A 20,126-nucleotide genomic window follows, 5' to 3' on the forward strand; every position below is an offset into this window, starting at 1 on the left:
ATAGTTTGACTACGATAGGATTTTTACAGCTAGTTCCTGCAAAGTACTAATTACTCTTAGAATTGGTAACCCCATATCACTGCAAGTTTTTACTGAATTAAAGTTGGTGAGAGTGACAAAAGCAAATTTATTTTCTTCACTTTGTTTTTCTTCTTTATTTTTGGCTGTTTATGGAATCCAGTTTTAAATATGCCACATCTGCAGACTTTCTGCTACACTTTAAGAATGAATGTCAGATTTGATGGCTTTAGGTTTGTTTTCCTCTGCTTTTAATAACTAGCTCTGGAAGTTATGTGTGCATATTTTTATGCAGATATTTTCTAGGTTTCTTGCAGAAAGAAAAGCAGTTTGTTGAGTAAGCACAAGTATTTGACATGGTAGAAATGCCACAAAGTACACATGGAAGGGAATGTTGAATAAATGTTAAATAATTTCTGTTAAATTGCATATCCCTATTGTCTATTAGGAATAATATAAATTTTATAAGTATAGAATATAAATGCATATGGTCTTAAATTATTTTTAAATACTTGCTTTTTATCTCTTATGGGTCTAATATAAATACTTCATATCTTTAGCACAATTCCATATATCCCTAGCACTGTTCTAAATTTTTGTTACTAATTTCTATCCAGTCTGAAAACAAAATATAATACTTTATCAGTGATCTCCCAGAAATATATTTTCATATCGGTGGGGATTTCTGTACATGACTTTTGCTTGTCTTTAGACAACAGTGACTGTTGTGTGAGGATCTGCACAAGTTGCAGATTATGACTGCAATCAGGTCTTGCTTTTACAGTGGTTTCTACTGATTGTTGAAAGCTGGAGTTCAGCTGATTGCTAGGAACTTCTCTAGGATGGTGTTATGAAGCACAGGTGGCTTTGGGGGAATTAAGCTATTTAAGAGGAGGAGCAAAGTTTCGTATTTTATAAGAAGTAGAATTTATTTCTGAGGACAAGAGCTGTGATGACCCTGTATACACCTAGCAGGGCTTCCAGGAGGAATGCATGGGACCAGCCACAGTGGTGACAACCAGGGCACAGCTGTCACCCACAGGAGCCAGCAAGGCTGAGTGAGTGGTCATCCAGCACAGAGCAAGTGTGCTGTCCCCTTCACTGGCTGCTGTCTCACCACTTCCAAGAGGAATGCCAGCCTTGTGCACTGCTACTGATTCAAATAATAATTTATCTCACTCCTGCCATTGCTTAACCTGCAGTGCCAGCTGCAGATTGAGCTCTGGTGGCAGGAGCCCAAGGCAAGAGATTGTGAACTGGTGCCAACCATTTCCACAACAAAAGGCATGGGGACCTGTGGCTCCAGCCAGATAACTGGATGCTCAGAGGCACTCAGAGCAGGAGTTGAGGACTCAGCAAGGAAGAGCCCAGACTATCACCTGGATAGATGGTAAGGGTATAAAAGTTGAATGTTTCCTTTGTTCAGGGTCCCCCTTCAGAGGTATGTGCTTGAGCTGTTGTTCTGTTGTTGCACCAGGGTTAAATAACTTGAAGGAACCAGAGGTCTGAGACTCTGCTGTGGGAAACCAGTTGAGCCAGCAAGGAAACCTGGTCTGACTGTGTGAGAGTGGTGTGTGCAGAGAGTCAGAGTGGCACCCATTGGGCCACTGGAGCCACCTGCTGTGAGTGGGCTTCAGTCCCACTAGTTAAAGTCTCTGGTGGTGGGACTGTGATTGCCAGAGTGGCATCTGAATGGTCTGACAAGAAGGTTTCCTTAACAAGCCATTGGAGGAGCCAAGGGGCTGTTACGAGACCAGCTGATGGCAGCCAGGCACATGGGCAGCACCACTGGCTTCATGGACTTGCTAATAACTTTTGATACAAAGACATGCTGCAAAATAGCACAGACCCCAATGGAGAGAGCAGCCCACTGAAGCAAGTAGCATTAGTGCCACTGACACAGCCCCAGGAGGGCAGGACCTCAGCAGGCAGAGCAAGGGGTCAGCAGCACATGGTCTTCCAGGATGTATGCAGGAAGGCTTCTGCTATGCCAAAATCCATGCAGATCTCTGGATCTACACAGTAGAAACACCATGGATCTACACAGCAGAAAAACTGGTATTTTCTTATTTAAAGTAGTTTCATTTTCTTTAGCTAGACTGTTAACAACGATTGACTTCAGCATAGGCGTAAACAGTTGACTGGTGTCCTATTTCTGTAAATGTGGTTAATATTTCTGGAACTGCTTTAAATACATACTGCATGCAGGCAGCAATGTGACGTCTGAAGAGATGTGCAATTTTTAATCTCATGGTTCAAGGTCAAAATCTCAACACTATATATGTCTTACATACACTCATTTCCCACCATGTTAAACTGTCTTTAACTAAAGAGGGAGAGTTTGTTGATTTGCTTGCATTACAGTAAACTTTGCCAAAGACCTTGCTGAGGATAACCTGAATCACCACACTCAATGCACAGAGGCAGAGCAAGTGCAGTATCTGAGGCTACACTAAAGTTAAGTTGTCATCCTTAACACTGAGGTTGCTGTAAGCTCAAAAAGACCTCTTTCCAACCAAATTCTATGCATGAAATTACTTTGTCAGGGCATATGTGAATCAGCTAGTGGATCTACATGCTATCTTATGGATCGTAGCCCTTTTGAGTGGCGTTTGGTTCTCTGGACAGCAAGTTATGAAAGAGATTGCTTGTATAACCTAAAAGGAAAATTATACTTGCACAGAAATTTCTTTTTTTCTCTGTCAAACATGCCTCCAGTTTGGAGCAAATTAGAGAAAAGTCTGTGCTTATTCTCCATACAATATCTTGTTTCCATGTGTGCCAAAGAGCAGAACATTTCAAGGTCCCCACCCATGGGAGATAAGAACACACCTTAGAGGAAGAGGCAGATGGACCAGTTGAAACCATGACATATTTCCTTTTCATGTAGGAGAATGACATAACTTCTTACTCACAAGCAAAACAGCAGATCCTTTTTCGGTACTTAGTCCTTTCTTGATTCAATAGAAAGGACACTGTCTGGTCCTCAGAACACCACTAACATGAGTAACATTATCTGGACTACTTGGTTGAGCAAACATCTGAAAACATGTTTGCTGCAGGCATCCCTTTTTCTTCTCGTTGTATGATGCAACCCCAAACACTGGCAGGGGTGACAGAGCTGCCCTTTACGAACTTGTCACCTCTTTTTAGGTTTCTGTAGAAGATTTTTATCTGCAAGAAGGGCTTGATCTGATAATCCTTATGAAAACTAACTTTGTTGCACTCAGAATACAAGAGTTGTAGCCTGTGGCCAAATATATGTATTAAAATCCCTAATTAGGGCAAGAGCATTACAAAAATTGGTCATTTTCAAAATAATATATGAAAGAGATGCTTAATGCATTTAAATGGAGCATAGTTAACATAAAATCTATTTTTGATGATGAAGGATCTCATAAAACCAAGTGAGTGGGTAAAAAGACGGCAGGTGAGCAGTTACAGTTCACTGTGGTCTGAACACAGTGTGTAATGGCAGTAAAATATGCCAACAGACATGGTACATAATCAAAAAGTGTACTGAAAACGGGAAAGAAAACTATCACTCTCTAAAACTTAGCATCTCAAGTTGTATGTGCTGCAGTCTATCACTCTCAGGTAGCAGAGAGTTAGAGAAGGAACAGAGAAGGGCAATGAACATAGTTAAGTGATTGGACCAGCTGCCTTGGAGGAAATATTAATAGGTTTGGGACTTTTCAGTGTGGAGAGGAGAAGGCTGAGAATGAAATGATGAGTAATTTGAGTTTCACAAAACTTGGGGGGGAAAGTGAATGAAAAACTGCTCTTCATAAGGTCCCATAGGTGATATTCCTAAACAGCATCTTCTATTGCCACTTTGCATTTCCTTCTCAGAGACAGCACAGGGCTGGAAGCACCACTAGTCCAAAGCAGCAGGGCATTTCTTCTCACTGGGTCCTCAGATTCCTTCTTGATAATTATCCATGGGCAGTCTGAAGTCTGTAAACCAAGTAACATCAATTTGCTTTGTCAAAAGTTATCAGAGGATGGATTTCTGTATCAGTAGGACACGAATTTGGAATGTGAGAGGCGCATATTTATTCCATCACCTCTCTAAACTGAAGGCTTATTTACTGCAAGCTTCTCCCACACTTTCCCTCTTAACAGCCCAAGTGGTGCCTGGGACTCAGACAGGAGTCTGGCATGCTCCTGCCAAGGTCCTTTTACATTTATTGATGGATTATGTCAATACCGCTGCACTGGGCACCTCTGTTGCCAGGGCTTCATCAGCTCAGCACAGCATCCCAGCCACAGCACAGATGTCAGAGGAGCATCTTCTGTCAAAGTCCATGTGCCAGGGGATTTTACACATATCCTGATGGGACTGGGTGGCTCCCAAATATCCTGCCATGGGTGCTAAGGGAGCATCTCAGCCCAGTGTCTTACTTCTGGATGAAGCAAGTCAAGGAGGAGCAAATGCAGCCATTATGACACAAGAATGCATAAGGTGGAGAAGGAAAACATGAAAGCATAGGAGAGTGAAAATGCAGTTAAAAAGCAGCTAAAATGACATTATGGTAGCAAAGCTTGAGAGCATCCTACTGAGCATCGCTCAGGGATTCTATGGTATTTAGAGAGGAAATACATCAGAGCAACATCAGAGCAAAGCTGTGAATTGGAGAAATAATACACACTTCAGTGAAAGCCACAGATAGACACAGAAATAGCATCCTGGCCATATGAAAATTATTGATGTCCATTCTGTGTTCGGTCGAAGTTAAATCACTAGAGCAATTCAGTGAAACTCATGCAGCATCAGAGAATGGGTGCAAAACTCAGCAGAGCTGGAGGTCCTTCCTCCGAAGGAACAGTCACCATGTTCTCCCTCAACCCTGCATGGAAGGGCTGCCTGTCCAGGGCCTTCCCATTGCTCCCCCAGCAGCTTCCCTGCTACTCACCATGCCTCAGGTGAACAATGTCAGGTCCGGTGGGGGATGTGGCATTCTGGTCTCATCATACCCACCAAGAAAGCAGTGCAAGGTGGGAACACTAGTCTCTGCATGCAGTAAGTACAGAAGCAAGAGTTGAAGTCAGGCATCCTGCAGTATATCCATATAGTAGTCTGAATTTTCTCATTGAATAGTCCCACCTCCCTTTCCCCTGTTGGCCCAAAGAGCAGTCAGAGTTCAGATTGTTCAACCCGCGTCTTTTGACAGGAGCCTTTGAGCGCACACATGCCAGTTTAGAAATGACTGCTACTAAGAAAGTAATTCCATTTTCTAAATTACTCATGAATGAATTTCAAATCTTGGAGGAAGTGTGTTGCACTAATCATTTTCTTAGCAAATTATTAACCAGGTGATGAGACAGAGCTGACTCTGTAAAGCTTTGCAGGACTCGTGTGCTCTCTTGTGGGTGCGTTGTCCTCGCGGTCTCACACCAGGGAACCTGTTGCAGCAAAATTACAGGAATCGTAAGTAATTAGTACACTGAATTTCAGCATCTCTAGGCAAAAAAACCACTGCTTTAATGGTCTTGCACATGTGATTACAGAGCATAAAAGCAGATATATTGCAGGCCCCTGGGTGAGGTGGCCACTGAGAGAGGAGACTGGGCCCAAAGCAACACCTGTGGGAAATTTCTGGAGTGAGAACACCACAAGAAGGGAGCAGGTGGGAAGGTTGTCAGGCTGCACACTCACATCATGGATTCTCTGGTCATGGCAGATGCTGGCATTCTCCTATTTCCTGCAGACATCCCTACCCAGCATTGGGTGCCTACATCTGCAGGTCATTTGTCCATGGTCCCTTCTGGAAGCAATGACAGAGGCAAGGCTTGTCGACAGCTTTCTGGAGCACAGCAAAGTGCATAACATGGTATTCCCTTTTTAACTTCAGGGGACTACCTTTAGAGACCTAGAAGTCCCTCTATAAACTTCCCATGGAGTCTGCCGCATTTAAAATTGCTGGTAGTGTATGACCAGCAATGTGACATTTGGCATAATCTTAACACAGGATGCCACATGTGCCTTGGGTGCTACCGCATGCTGGCAGTTGCTACAAGTGAACAATCACCAAAGAAACCATGTTTTGTCCTTCCCTGTCTGTCCTGTGCTACATCACTGAACCAGAACTGTTGGGGACTGCGGGCAAGGTGGATAGTCCTCATTATTTTTTAATGCACCTGGAAGCCACATCTGAAAAACACCAGCAGTGTGCTGAACACCAGCACAGCCCACAGCATTTGCCCTCCTAGCTGAGCAATGGTCTCAGTGAGTCCAGAAAAGAGAGTCAGAGGAGGACCAGCCTCACAGCTCTCACCAGCATTTATCTCCTGCAGCTGTAGGTCAGATACAGGAATGATTTATGCAATGCATTCAGCTTTAGTCTTCAGAGGTGTTGCAAGGAATGAGTTTCAGGGTTCACTTTTGAAGATTCAATAATTTATTAGTCCAGGGATCTCATCAGTATGTCTTCTCTTCTCTGGGAGCCACAGCTTTCTCTAAAAAGCCTTCCCAGAGAGAAGGAAGATCTGTAGCTGATTGTAAAGGCAATATGGCACAGAACTCAGCTGCTTCCTTCCTCTGCAGCAGCCCTCTGTAGATCCCATTTCTATCACCAAGACTTCTGCTGTCAGGAACCTTTTCTCCCATTTGTATCTGAACTTCAAACAGGCCAAGAGAAAGGACTCTGGTCTTTAAACCTTTCCAAGAGGTTGATGTTGAAAGGCTTGTATAGGTGAGGGCTAACACCATGGTCCATCCATTGATTTTATTAAAAATGTCTTTCTTTTACTTGACTAAATTTATCAACAATCCACCCAAATCCTAAAGCATGTAGCACCCTGCAAATCCACATAATGCCTTAATAACCAATAATTCTTTAGTGTGGTGTTGTCCCAAAACCTAAGTCAATCTTTCTTCTTGCAGTTCATCTGTCATGATTAAATTAATCAAAGCTGGACACACTCTGTAATTCTTCTTGCAGATTTGATCTATCTCCTTGAAAAGAGCTTTTTATAACAGCTCTTACACTATAACTGGCATTTTGTGTGTTCTTAGAATTTTTTTTCTCTGCTCTATTTATTTTATTTTATTTGGACTCTGTGAGTTTTGCCATTTTGGCCTTGGTGTGCTCACTGCTGTGACTCACGTATTCCACAGCGACTGCCAGATCTCTGGGTCCAGCACTGTAATTATCGCATTAGGATCTATCATTGCAGCCCTAATAAATAGCCGGAACAGTGATTAGAAGCGCTGATTGATCCATTCCACAGTTTTGGACACTCACATCTGAGATGAACAGAGGGGCTGTGGAAATTAAAGGTTTGAAATGTCACCATTCCAGATTAAATTAGTATTAATCAGTCATTCCAGGTGCACTAGCTGTTATACATAGTTAAAGGTTGCTGTATTGGGTAATCTGGTGATGATCAACCTAAACCATGAGTCAGATTCATCTCATAAACTGCAAAGGAAAGCCCCAGCCCTTCCTCCATGCCCAGCTCACTGGAGCCATGCAGATCACAGCAGGTGACTGGGGTTTCCTTCAGGTGAAACTCACAGTGCCCTTCAGGAGTGTGTCTTGGGCACTGCAGTCCCAGGTGGACGTTCAGTCCACAGGACAAGACTAGGCCAGGTCCAAAGCAAGAAAAGCCCTGAAATGTGCTGAGAGTGGATGCTTAGCACCAACCCTCTCACTCCACACCCAGAGGTCAGACAGCAACATGCCTCTACAGTGTCTGAGCAAAACTGAAGAACTGGCTCTGTGGAGAGGATGCTGATAGTGATGCTTCTTCACCCCACAGCTTCCCCCAGGCTCTCCCTGAAAACTCAGGGCAAGCCAGGAGCCTACAGGGTGGACCAAGAGGGCCAGTGAGAGGCTGACTGGGAGATGCAAGGTGGAGGCAGATCTTCATCATTTTGGCCCAAGGGCTGTGCTGTGCTGTTCAGAGACCAGCAGCAGCCACAGCAGACAGAATTGCAGCGAAGTCTGCTCACCATGACCACAGGAAAAACGAGATGACACATCATGCTCACCATGCAGCTCTTGTGGCAGCTTGTGACAGCTCTGAGGAATGGGCCTACCATGCTGGGCTTTTTCTTTAAAAAAACATGTGTTTTAGAAGGAAATTTTATTATCCTGGAGAGACTGGATGGAGACAAGTGAGGGCATGAAAACTTACTGGGTAACTCCAAATTTTTATGATAGCATCTATGCCTCCAGTGATGGTAGGAACATGGATGACTTTTACCCCTGAAGGCTGTACGGACATTTTACATTTCTTCAAAACATGCTTTGTTTAGGTTTGGAGCTTGACAGATATAGAATAGACTAAAGAAATGTGCTGGTTGCTATGCTTTCAGTTAGTAAATATAATCTTAAAAAATTCTTAAATCTGTGCAATTTTGTTTTCATTCTTGAATGGAGGAAAGGTTCTGTGATTTTAAAAGTTCTGAAAACTAAATTCTCTAGACTGCTCTGGGTTGGCCTTAGTTTGCATGCTGACAGCTCAAAAGCATTCATTCAAAATCCAGCAACATGGATCTGTCTGTGCTCTTTTCAAAATGTTTTTTTCTGTTCTTGTCAACACTTTATTCTAGATCAGGAATTCCCTTCCAGGGAGATCTCAATAGCACATAAGCATAGAGTCACCCTGTGTGTGATCTTTTGCCCCTAGAGAACTATTAGAAGTCATCCTATCAGCAGAGGCAATTTTGGGCAAACACTCAGCAAACTCACTCCTTTCCAGTGCATTTGGTCTACAAAAGCTGTGCAGCTCAAGATGGGGAAGCAAATTTTAATCTTATTAATATTGCATTTTGTTGTCTTCATCATCAAGGGAGTTGCTGCCAGGCTTTTCTGAGCCATACACAGGCAAAATGTAATGACTACCTCTAACTGGCACAGTCGAGAGGAAAATAGCACAATTATGGCCAACAGTAAGTGAGGACTAGGGCACACCAGCCACCTCCTTTCTGTCCCTAAATGTAGTATTTCACTTCTTTTAGTCTCCAGAATTGGGGTAATGGTACTCAGTTGCATTTCTAAAGTGTTTCCAGGCTAAAGGAAACACTTTTTAGGAGTGATTTATCTTTAACTCCATCATCACAATCCCATTTGCAGTATTTGAGGGATACTGTGAACTCGTATCTTTGAGGCTTTGGGTGATTCTTGCTTTGTGATCCTAGGTTGCTACATACCCTGTATTCAGAGATATAAGGAATCCTTACTGCACTTTTCAAGTAGTAATCTTGCCCAGCATTCAAAGTATTTCTCCACTTGAAAAATTTCTCAGGGATTTCCCACTGAGGCTCAAAGACAGTCATATATTTTATTTATTTTATTACAAGGCATGTAAGTAAAAACTTGCATATCTGAAAAAAGATATTATATAGAAAACAGTAATAAAATTAACATTATTATTTTAAGAAAATTGGTAATAAATACATTTCCCCTCAACATTAAAATGCTTGTATTTTGCACAACAATAAATATAGCATAGCTCTGACATAGAGAAAGGCCAAGGCTGGATACAAGAAGTCCATGTGGTTTCATAAAAAAGCTCAGGTGATTTATAAAGGTTTGGCATCCTGCACTTGATGCACTTTGATACAACTTGCACTTCAATTTTAATTTTACTATGATTTTTAAACAGTCCCATAATATGAAAATATGAGAGGAAAATTTGATTATAGGATTTTTCCTTTAAATATTTTCAAAGTAAGAGATGTGTAAACTCATTGAAACTAATCCTCAAAATAAAAATTAAAAAAAACCCAAACAGGTGTCTTGGTGGCTATGCTACAAAAAAGCAGTTTTTTTAGCTGTGGGTGCTCAAGCCTGACCAGCCAACTGGACCAGCCAAAGGACCAATTCTGAGTCAGTTCCTCAATTCTTTACACAGTTTAAAAAAAATAAAATATTAATAACAAGGAGAAAGAGTAAAGACAGTAGTATTCACTTCCCAGGTCATGACGTTTGAGGGTTTTACACTATTATCCAAAGGTGAGAGAAGAAAGAACAGGTGTATTCCAGAACACTTCCCAGCATAACTTTGGGTCATTCTGGTCTATAATTTTCTTCTAAAACTACTGATGGGGAAAAAAAATAAAAAAGAAAAGGAAGAGAGATATTTCCATGCACTGTGCTGTTCTTATGCCAGCACATATCATCACAATCACAGCTGTGAACCTAAGTCACTGATAGCCCAATCTAATATAGATTGATTGATTGTCCCATGACATAGTTAGGCAATGTCCACAAAATGCCACAAGGTCTGGCAGAGTCCAACGTTCTTAAAGTACCGATAGGTCATGGCAAGACTTGGACTTGAGTTTGAAGGCCATGTTCTTGTTGTTCTTGGCAACTATTTTGCCCCAAAACCGCCTGGCTTTCTTGGGGATGCTCTCTCTCCGTTTCTGGAGCGCCAGCCGCTTCTCATTCTTTTCCTTGCTGTCCCTTCGGAGCCGAACTTGCCGCACAATGCCTTCAAACAGCTCTTTCACGTTGTGCTGCACAGCTGCCGAGGTCTCAATGAACTTGCAGTCAAACACGACAGCACAGGCTCGTCCCTCTGCAGAATTGCAAGGTGGATATGTCACAGAGGGTCACAAGCCCTGAGGGCAGCGGGGGTGAGAGGAAGCAGAGCTATAATCTGCCATATGCGGGGAAGCCAGCAGTACCAGGGGAATTCCTCAAGCCTAATATAGTCACAGATAAGTCTTTAATCGCCTGGTGCTGCCTGTTATCCCATGATTCATCTGCTCCATGTCATACTCCCTTTCCAGTAAGGGGTGGTAAATCCCCTCCCGGAAAAGCTCAGCCCTCACCACTGTCTACCAAGGAAGCTGGGGCTGACTGACCTGAGACAAGACACCAAAGGCTGGGTGGTCAGAAATGGCTCAAAACCACCTGATCATCTTACATGCATATTCTCTCAATCTGCATTGAAGGATGATGATGGCACCCTCCATGCACACAGCACAGAATAGGAGGGATGGGCCCATCCTCCTCCATGGGCCACATGTGTAAACCAGGGTCTTAGGACAGTAGCCACTTTGGTGTGAACAGACACATGTACAAAACCTTTTAAAAGTCACAACTATGTCTATGGCTTTAGGGGTGCATCCAAAATCATAGTTCTTATCCTCAATTACATGAGCCCAAGCTAAACCTGACAGCTGTCTTTCACACACAAGCCAATTTATTCTGTCTTCTAGCTGCTGTGAACTCATTGCCAGGACCATTAAAGTGACATGTATTTCACTTTCAAAAGAACTTTCAAGCAGGGCAGAGAGGGATGAGAAGGTGTTCCTGGGTTCCCAATGAACACCTCAGTTCAAGCACTTTACTTGGGGCAGCTGTGACAGGAGCCTGAGGAACTGTGCACATCCCCAGAGAGAAAAAAAAATTATAGCTCAACTGGGAAACAGTAGAGCAGAACAGCTACAGAAAGAAGAAAATGCTGAGCAGAGGAACCCATATTTCTGATGGGCCAAGATGAGAACATCTAATGCAATGCTGTATGTTGTGTTGTGTCGCCTAAGCCTTGCTGTATGTTGTGTTGTGTCGCCTAAGCCTTGGGGAAGACTCTTCAAGAAGAGATTTTACTGACTGCAGATGCTGAGAGCCAGCAGCAGTGCTCCCAGCAGTGTCTCCATTCCTATGTATGGGCTTACTGGTTATTCATTTATGTGCAGCCAAGGGAGGGATGGTTTAGCACGTCAAAGTAAGGCAGTAAGGAGACATCTCCTGAAAGGCTGCACAGTCCCTGCCCAGACTAGCAAAACAAAGATCAAGAGGGAATTTCGATTCATCAGGGAGGACAGAGAACTGATTATAAAGAAGAGAATTTTTGGCAGCAGAATAAAGGAGGCTAAACACATGTGTAAACATGTATTGGGAATCCAAAAGGTTTCCAGCTACTGGAGAAATTACATACTGTAGTGGTCTTACACTAGGAGCTGGAGGAAGAAATTCAAGCTGCTTTTATGGTGGCACTTAATAGCAAAGGGATTATCTGATATATAAAGAGTTACCAAGGGAGGCTTAGGGACCTGGCAGACTCCTCCCAGTCCCCTGCCTTCTGTTCCAGTCCTCTGTTGTTTCATTGCTCTTTATTGCCCAGCCCTGATCACAGCATGCTGCCTCAGCCAGAGCACCATGGTTTGTCCAAAAGCTACTAGATAACTTTCCATATTTATGTTGGGTTTATGATCGTCATTTTCCTTACCTGCCACTGAAACTTCGCGGCACCTGACAAGGTCGCTTTTGTTTCCAACCAAAATAATGGGAATATCTTCTTTCTGGCGTGCCCTGCGGAGCTGTATTCTGAGTTCAGAGGCCTTCTCAAAGCTTGCTCGGTCTGTGATGGAGTAGACAATCAAGTATGCATCTCCCACCTGCATGCAGTGGTCTCGAATCCATTCTCCCTCACGCTGTTCAAATGAAATGGTTAGACATCATTAGGCCCAGAGTAGGTTTTACTTAGAAAGTATAGCATTAGAGAATCCAAATACATTCCTCCTGCAAACTGTAATGGGTATGGTTTGAATCACAGTTATACTAAAAGCAATTCCAATGTGGCGATGGTATGAATACTTCACCACAAAGGAGGGCAAAACTTGCCCCAGATAATTCATTGTGCTGGCTTTAGACTGGAATGACCATGGTCTGGATAAAAGCTTGAATGTTTTGTTTTATAATTTAAAAAAATGAGTAAGACATTCATTTCTCAGGCTTACACTGCAGAGCCATTAGCTGTGTGGAGGGGGAGTTAATCCTATATTTTCCATGATTTTGCTATTAGGATATTTTTTTGATATTAGGAGTCATTCATATGAGCTTTTCCTTCAGTGTTTGACTAGAACAAATTAAAATACCTTATTATCCCACATGTCGAGCAGTATAACCGTTGCACTTTCCCCATCCACCATCAGGGTTCTTTCATACGTGTCTTCTGGAAAGAAAAGTAGAAAAGTTGGTAATATATTATTTTGTGGCAGCATGTGCATTATTAAAAAAAACCCAACAAACAAGTAGTTGAATATGTGTAATTTGTTCACAGTTAAAGTTATTGAGCCAAATTTTAGTCTGGCTCACATTCAGTTCTTTCCTCATTTCCATCAGCACTAAACCTGCACTCTGTTCATTACTGGTTGTCTTACTTTCCATGATATATGATGGAGGCTGAAAGATCAGGAAACAAAATGTTCATTATTTTGGCTGATATGCTCTTTATCTTATGTGAGAGAGAGAAAATAGAACCAGTGGAAGAAATAACCAAAGGCTGAACATTTGCCCCATGGGAGCAGCAGAGTCCAGCAAGGCTGAGTAATGGAAAATATTTGCTTTCGCTTTAGCATGGACAGTTTACGGGTGAACAGTCACTGCTGCTGAGAGCAATAGAGCTAACAGCCTACCAAGCGGTGAGGACAGAGTGTTGTGAGACAACAGCTGTTGAGTTTTAGAGACTGAGACTTCTACTGCACCCTACTTCTTCCATTTCATAGTTTCCTACATTACCTTTGATGTCGAATAGCAGAAGAATCAACAAACCACAATAGGTCAGTTATTTTGCACCAAGACTACAAAAATTCATACCTACATTATAAGCACCATGTGGCAAAATTCTGCCTAGATCTGAGGAGTTTTTTTCCACTCTGAATTTTGATCAACCCTGGCTGTGAAATCTCAGTCTAGCTTCTGCTTCAGATACTAATCTTCCTACTTCTTCCCAAGGTTGGGGACATTTGGATGAGCAATAAGGGGTTTGGCCCCATTTACAGTCTTACATTACTGGTCAGCAAAAAAAGGCAGGCTTAGGACTTCTGAGCATACCAGCCCTCTCACTGCAGCATTTAAAGGATCTGTCCCAACCACACTTCTAGATATGTCTGTGTCTAACCTGTGCTTCATAAGACTCCTCCTGGGAATTAATGGAATGAACTTTCCCCTAAATTGTAATCAGAGTGTTTTCTCAAAACCAGGAATCTACATCCATGAAAAACAATGAGCCAAAAATATTATACATTTAAAATAAAATCAAAAAGAGCCCAGGCTTAGCACAACTTACAATGGTGAGATTAAAAAAGCAGACCTAGTCACTAGGAGCAGTTTCCCTTGCAGACCCAATAGTCTCACATCTGTGTTCATGAGTTAGCTTCATCTTACAGTCAGTAAGAAAGCTTGCCCATAAAAGTAGCTGTACATCCTCAGTGAGCTGGCTATCCTGAAACTATCTGCTCTCTCTTAAAATAAAATTTACAGTTTTCAGGCTAAAGTTTGGAGAATAGCTTCTTCTAGTGATCGAGCATCTGTATGAGAACAAGCTCCATGTACACTAGAGGACAACATCCAGAAGACTTCTCCACTCTGTTACATGTGGAGAAGCTACAAAAACATAATCACACTCCTTTGAAAATACTATGCCTAAATAGTCATATTCAGCACTGATTTGCACGTTAGAACATAAAACACACTGAAAGTGAGCACTTAGTTCATCTCATGCTTACTTTGAAGCTGACACTAAAAAAACCAGCAAGTTTTCCAATGCCTCAGCAGAGCTGGCCTTGAAAATCTGTCACTGCTACACTCCAAGCAACGTTGCTGAGATTGCAATGGAAAGAGGAAACCACATGAAGGAGAAGAAAACTGCCTGACAGGCATGTGCAAAGCAAATCAGCTGCGCTTTCTGACTACTTGCCCAAAGGTCCTACTCTACTTCTAGGAAAACTTATATCAGAGATACTCCAAGCTGAGGATTTGGTGGAATTATGGGAAAAGTCAATGGTAGAAGCTGAAGACAAAGCACAGTGAATTTCAAATCCCTCAAAAGCTCAAAAATCTGTATTCCCACTCTGAGATATCAAGCAGGGAAAATGTGAGTCTGACCTTCCTGATGCTGGGCTGTATTAAATCCCAAACAATACCTCTCCTAACTGGAGAGTTAAAGACAAAAGAAGCTGTCCTTCCTGTGCTCCATTGAAGGCTGGAAGAGAAGCCTAGAAACTCCTCTCTGTGCTAGCACTAGCACCATCACACCAAGGGAGTACAGGCAGAAGAGGGAAGGGATATGGGAGAGACAGAGAAAGTCCTGCATACTGACAATCAAAACCAGGCAGCAAACTGCATGTCCCCCAAAAGTGACAGTGACTGTGTCCTTAGAGCCACAGCAGATTTCTGGGGCAGCAGAACCCTTACACGTCAACATCTTGCACAAAATATAGCTTAGAACTTGGTGCCACAGCTTCACCTTTTGCATTATCTGATTTTTGGGATTACAGAGCACTTTGCAATCCTAAACAAAGCAGAGGAGGACAGCAAGGGGGAAGCATCAAAGAAAACCCTACAGCCTGTGCCTTTTCCCTCCGCGATGGGCAATAGGAATTTTCCTACACTGTTGAAGGACCTTTATCTGTTCCCTCCCCCGGGGGAGCCCATGTCGTGCCAATAACATGAAACAAGGTGGTGGCGTATTTTACTCAAGCTCCATACGTCCTGTGCTGAGGCAATGTGTTTGTACAGAAAGGCTAAGATTACATCTAGTGGCAAGTATTTTGGAGGTGACTGAAGAAGTCAGCTGTGGCTTTTCTGTTTTTCTGTATATATAATTTCTAGGTGTTTCATTCTCATAGACCATAAGGACTTTCACTTGCTTTCTCTGCCACAGAAAACTGGAGTCAGCCCCATGAAGCCAGTGGTAACACAAATGTTGGATCAGCATGAAAGCTGAAGCAGCCTCCTGTGTAGCACCATTACAGGCAGGAATAAGGCAGATTCCAACAGGTATTTTGGAATGAAATAGCATAGGAATCTGAATGGCTGTCTTTCAGGGGCTTGCAATCTTTGTTGGTGATTATCTTACTCGTCTTATTTTCCTTTTTTGTTTTATTAAAAGAGATGCTTGAGTTGAATCACTTTTGAGTATCAGATTAAAATGTTTGTTAACTCTGTTTTTTTATTAAATGACCTCTCTGTTTTTCTGTGCCAGTTACTACTGGCAGAGCTGAAAGCAAGCAAACACAAAATCCTAAGACATAACGACCTACCTCCCAGCACCTCACAGTCACTGTCGATGCTGTCATGCACCCCTGCAAAGATGTTGGCCAGCGAGGACTTCCCTACGCCGTGCTCCCCAATCAACACCACCCGGTAGCAGTTGCTGCCAGACTCGGAGGAGATGACGGAGTCGGATGACTCCGAGGACCAGCTCCTTCTGTAATATTCATCGGGGCTGATGGTGTATCGCTTCTGTGGGTTGTACTCATTGGAGTCTTTCTGGACCAGCAGGTTCTTTCCATCAGCAGGGATGCTCCATCGCTGCTGCTGCTGGTGCAGGCTGCTATTGTGGGTGCGACGCATGGTAACGTTGTTGAGAGTCATTGTTAACACCTAGTGAGAAATAGGGAAATCACAAATGTAACCCACGAAACACTTAGAAATTAGTTAATGCTCTCTTACTAATTTCATGACAGCACATCCTGCTCCTCTGTAGGGACCTACTACAAAAGGAAAAGAAAAATTAGCCTTTCTGTACTCTTCTGTACTTGCTGGCACACAAAGGAATATTTCTCATAAGTCAAAGTCTGTTTCCTAGGGCAAATACCACCCTCACATGCCGAATCCTATCTTGTTTAGTCTTTACAAGCTCACAGCTGTGCTAGGTGCAGCCCAGCCCTGGAGAAAGGAAGGCATAGCTGTGTCCCATGAGGAAAGGGTAGTGCTCAACACACCTGTCCTACACAGCAGCTGTAGCCCTGCTGAGAGGCTGCCTATGCTACAGGCTCTCAATCCTTTGCTTGACTGGAGCCAAACAGAGGAACTGTTTTCCAGCTGCCTCCAACTGCCAGTGCATCTGGGTGCACAGCATTTTTCTCGTTGTCTCAGTTAAGAGCTGAAACTTTTGGGAAAGCAATAAGACATCACTGGCTGCATACTTAGACAACCCTGATTTAAAGAAAGAGCCATGCAAACAAGTCCTGCTATGATGGTGTGGATTTGGGTGTTGTCTGTGGCCAAGCAAACAAAGAATGATTCTGACTGAGATGGCAACTTTTTGGCTGGTAAGGATGTAGTAAAGACCAACAGTTTTTCCGAGGAGATGCAGGTTGTAGCAGCTACAGAGCTATCACTGGGAGAAAAGGCTCATAAATTTATACATATTAAATCAATAACTTAATTTACTGTACACTCAGATCAGTTCACTCTTCTTACTAAGCATTGCTCTTAATTACATTTTACTCATCAAACTCTCTTATGCCTTGCTTGGAGCAGAGAACAGTGATGTCATTCTCACAAGCCAATAGATACCATTTTTAGGAAAGTTACTTTGGTGCATTCCAGCACACAAACTGACAGTTATTTAAACATTTTTATTTTTTGCCATATATCTGATGTTTCTCAGCTCTCTCCTTCATATTAGTGAAGAGGATAATTGCCCATAAAATGCACCCAACCACGTTCAGACCTGAATAATAGGCGATGAATGATAAAAAGTACAGCAAAGCATCAAATCAACACATACAAATTGCTATCCTTCACACAAAACTCTCTGAAAACTTCTGTGAATAAATGCACAGCTGGACACAGGACAAATATACAGAAAAAGCACTGTCTGAACTTAATACAGCATATGCAATATTTTCTCTGTGATGCACAGCACTTTGGGGCAAAATGAGATCATTTGCAAGGTCCTAGTCACAGTAACTTTGTTGGCAAGAAATATCTTTAAACTAGAAGTCACATACTCAGCAAAGGCTGCTTCACAAACAAGTATTTACTGAGGTTGAATTTTAAAATGCATTTTCCCTTGCAGCATCCACATTGAAAAGACCAGAGAAGAAAAGCCAGCTCTGATTCAGTCAAACAACACAGCACAGCTCTCAACCAGCAATAATCAGTCACTCACAAAACTGCCACAAACATGAACATTTTATGATTTTGCTCCTAACAGATTATTATCCTTCATTAAACAAAACCAAACGAGTCCCTGTCACAAGCTGCATTCTAAGTTCAAACTGGTTTTGGTACCCTGTACTGCATTTAGCTGTCTGGGTCTCTAGTACCTTCAATAAAGGACTGGGTCCAAACCCACTTTGCCTTACTTGTGCCAGGCTCCTCCAGGCAGTCTGGTCCTTTGCTCGTGCTGCCCTTCTCTCTCCGTAGGCTGAGCACACTGAGCCGCTCTGCTGGAGTAAATCCTCTCCTGCTTTGGGACTGCCTCTTTAATTCTTTCTCCACAAACCTGGTTTATATTAAGCCCATCTGATCAGAGACAGGGCTTTTCCGTGACGTAGTTGGCCTTTCCATACAACAGCCAGCCCCCAGCTGGGAGGAAGCAGACATGCAGAAGAGCAAAGACTTGCAAACAATCTCAAAAGACTTACTTAAAATCATATGATTATCTTAATATTGCCAGTAAAATAAACACATTTGATTCTTGCATGATGAAAACAGGAAAGTGGAACAAAACAAAATAGTATGTGCCATTTTGCCTCAGACAGTTTTTAATTCAAATGTTAACAAAATTAATGGTGATTTTAAAGCTCTCTAAGTTTCATTAATGCATGAAATTCTCTAAGTGTATTATGTGTCTCTTTTCTGTCTGCAAAACACACTTAACCCCCTGCTGGACAAAACACTTATTTGGAATAAAATATCTGAACATTATTTTGGAATGATCTTTAAAATAGGAATATTCTTGGCGGGGGAGGGAAGAAGGGGAGGTTGTTTGTTTGTTTTTAAAGCTCTAATATTTACAAACTTATTTTTCTCTGTCAGCCTCCAAGTCACTGCACCCAGTTTCCTAAACTGCACAACCAGCTCTCACTTCTACTGCAGCCCTTTACTAGCAAGTGCTTGAAAAGACATCCAACTACAAACTCAGTGTTACTGCAGCTGGATGTCAACAAAGATGCATCAGAACATGCCAAGTCACACAGTGTTGATACTGTCCATGGGAAAGATGAATATATAGTGTGCATGCCACAAAACCAGGGTCTGGTCCTGAAATTTTTATAGTTTTGTGGCTGATCGACAGAATAAATTTTGTCAGAAGGAAAACAAACCCAAACCTGTAATGTGTGCCACCAGCTGACACTTGTAGCAAGATACTTCTTGATTAACAAATGAAGAGTAAGAAACTGCCATGGAACTACTTGCTAAGAGTACCACAACTGACATAAAAGTGTATGCAAAGTCTATTCAGCTCTCACTTATCCAGACTCTGGATTAACTATGATGAGCTCAAAACCAAGTTCCTACAACTTTCTTTTTATTTACAATCTCCTAGTTACTATATCAGCCCATGAATCTAGTACAACCAATACTATTCCTCCATGTAGAACATCTGAACAGCTTCAGTTTTGAGCAATTTTTTTTCATGCTACAGGCAAGCAAGTCTTTAACTGACAATGTATCTTTATTGAAGGAAGCAGTGATAGGCAGAAAAGAATATCTCTTGCTATGACTGCATCCTAGCACATATTTCACATTCCTCTGCTATACAATTGGTTTTCTCCTGAAAAAAAAGGCCTTTATGAAATTCTTCAACTGAAATCTACTTGCTTTGTTTCCCCTTTGGCTTTATTGCATTCCCATGTCTTTCATAAGGATTTTCAGGGACCTTCTATGCCATTCTCAAGTTTGAAGAGCTAGGAGTTTTTCCCAAAGTAATAGGCACTGACCAACAGCCATGGAAATTATGCAGATCTACCAAGGATAGAATTGGGAAAAAATATGTCTCAATTTTCCTTCATCTCTGTTTCAGTGCTTGTCAGCAGCTGAACTGACCCCAGGTCCCACATCTCCACCTCACCTGTTGCTTACACATCAGGATCTGTGTCTCTGCTGCTGAGTGATAATCCCAAAGAGCACAAAGTGACACATCTCTCTCTGTAGGATGTGCAGAAGGGCTTGTAATACTTCTTGCACAAAATGTAGCAACGTCTCTGTCAGGAAAAGATTATGGTATGGGCAGTGGTTTGCAAAAATAGTTTTTCCATTGGCATACTCAACAGAAGTTGCTCAGCTTTTCAAAACATGCTGGAAATCATGAAGGTGAGTGGTTAGTTGGAGTACTGTGCTCTGCACCTCAGGTTTACTTAGCTCTCTTTAAGTTGTCTGTAATTTGTCACTGTTGAGTAAAAG

General features: G+C 42.3%; 1 protein-coding gene across 1 annotated transcript; it reads right to left on the reverse strand.

Moving 5' to 3' along the window:
* Positions 1-9,928: 9,928 nt before the first annotated feature.
* Positions 9,929-16,364, reverse strand: GEM (GTP binding protein overexpressed in skeletal muscle). Its single transcript, XM_009083856.1, has 4 exons — positions 16,028-16,364; positions 12,860-12,936; positions 12,211-12,415; positions 9,929-10,551 (listed from the first exon to the last, which is right to left on the reverse strand). Exons 1-4 carry the CDS (start codon positions 16,359-16,361, stop codon positions 10,274-10,276), a joined length of 894 nt encoding a protein of 297 aa, XP_009082104.1. The 5' UTR covers positions 16,362-16,364; the 3' UTR covers positions 9,929-10,273.
* Positions 16,365-20,126: the final 3,762 nt, after the last annotated feature.

This window comes from Acanthisitta chloris, unplaced genomic scaffold (assembly GCF_000695815.1).
Source record: "Acanthisitta chloris isolate BGI_N310 unplaced genomic scaffold, ASM69581v1 scaffold5611, whole genome shotgun sequence".
Lineage (NCBI taxonomy): Eukaryota > Metazoa > Chordata > Aves > Passeriformes > Acanthisittidae > Acanthisitta > Acanthisitta chloris.

Excerpts from the sequence above, each read along its gene's own strand:
- GEM (XM_009083856.1), bottom strand. The coding sequence starts at position 16,361 with ATGACTCTCAACAACGTTACCATGCGTCGCACCCACAATAGCAGCCTG. Across the intron at positions 12,937-16,027 it reads TGACTGTGAGGTGCTGGGAG|AAGACACGTATGAAAGAACC; the intron begins GTAGGTCGTTAT and ends TTTTCTTTCCAG. Across the intron at positions 12,416-12,859 it reads TCGACATGTGGGATAATAAG|CGTGAGGGAGAATGGATTCG; the intron begins GTATTTTAATTT and ends TCATTTGAACAG.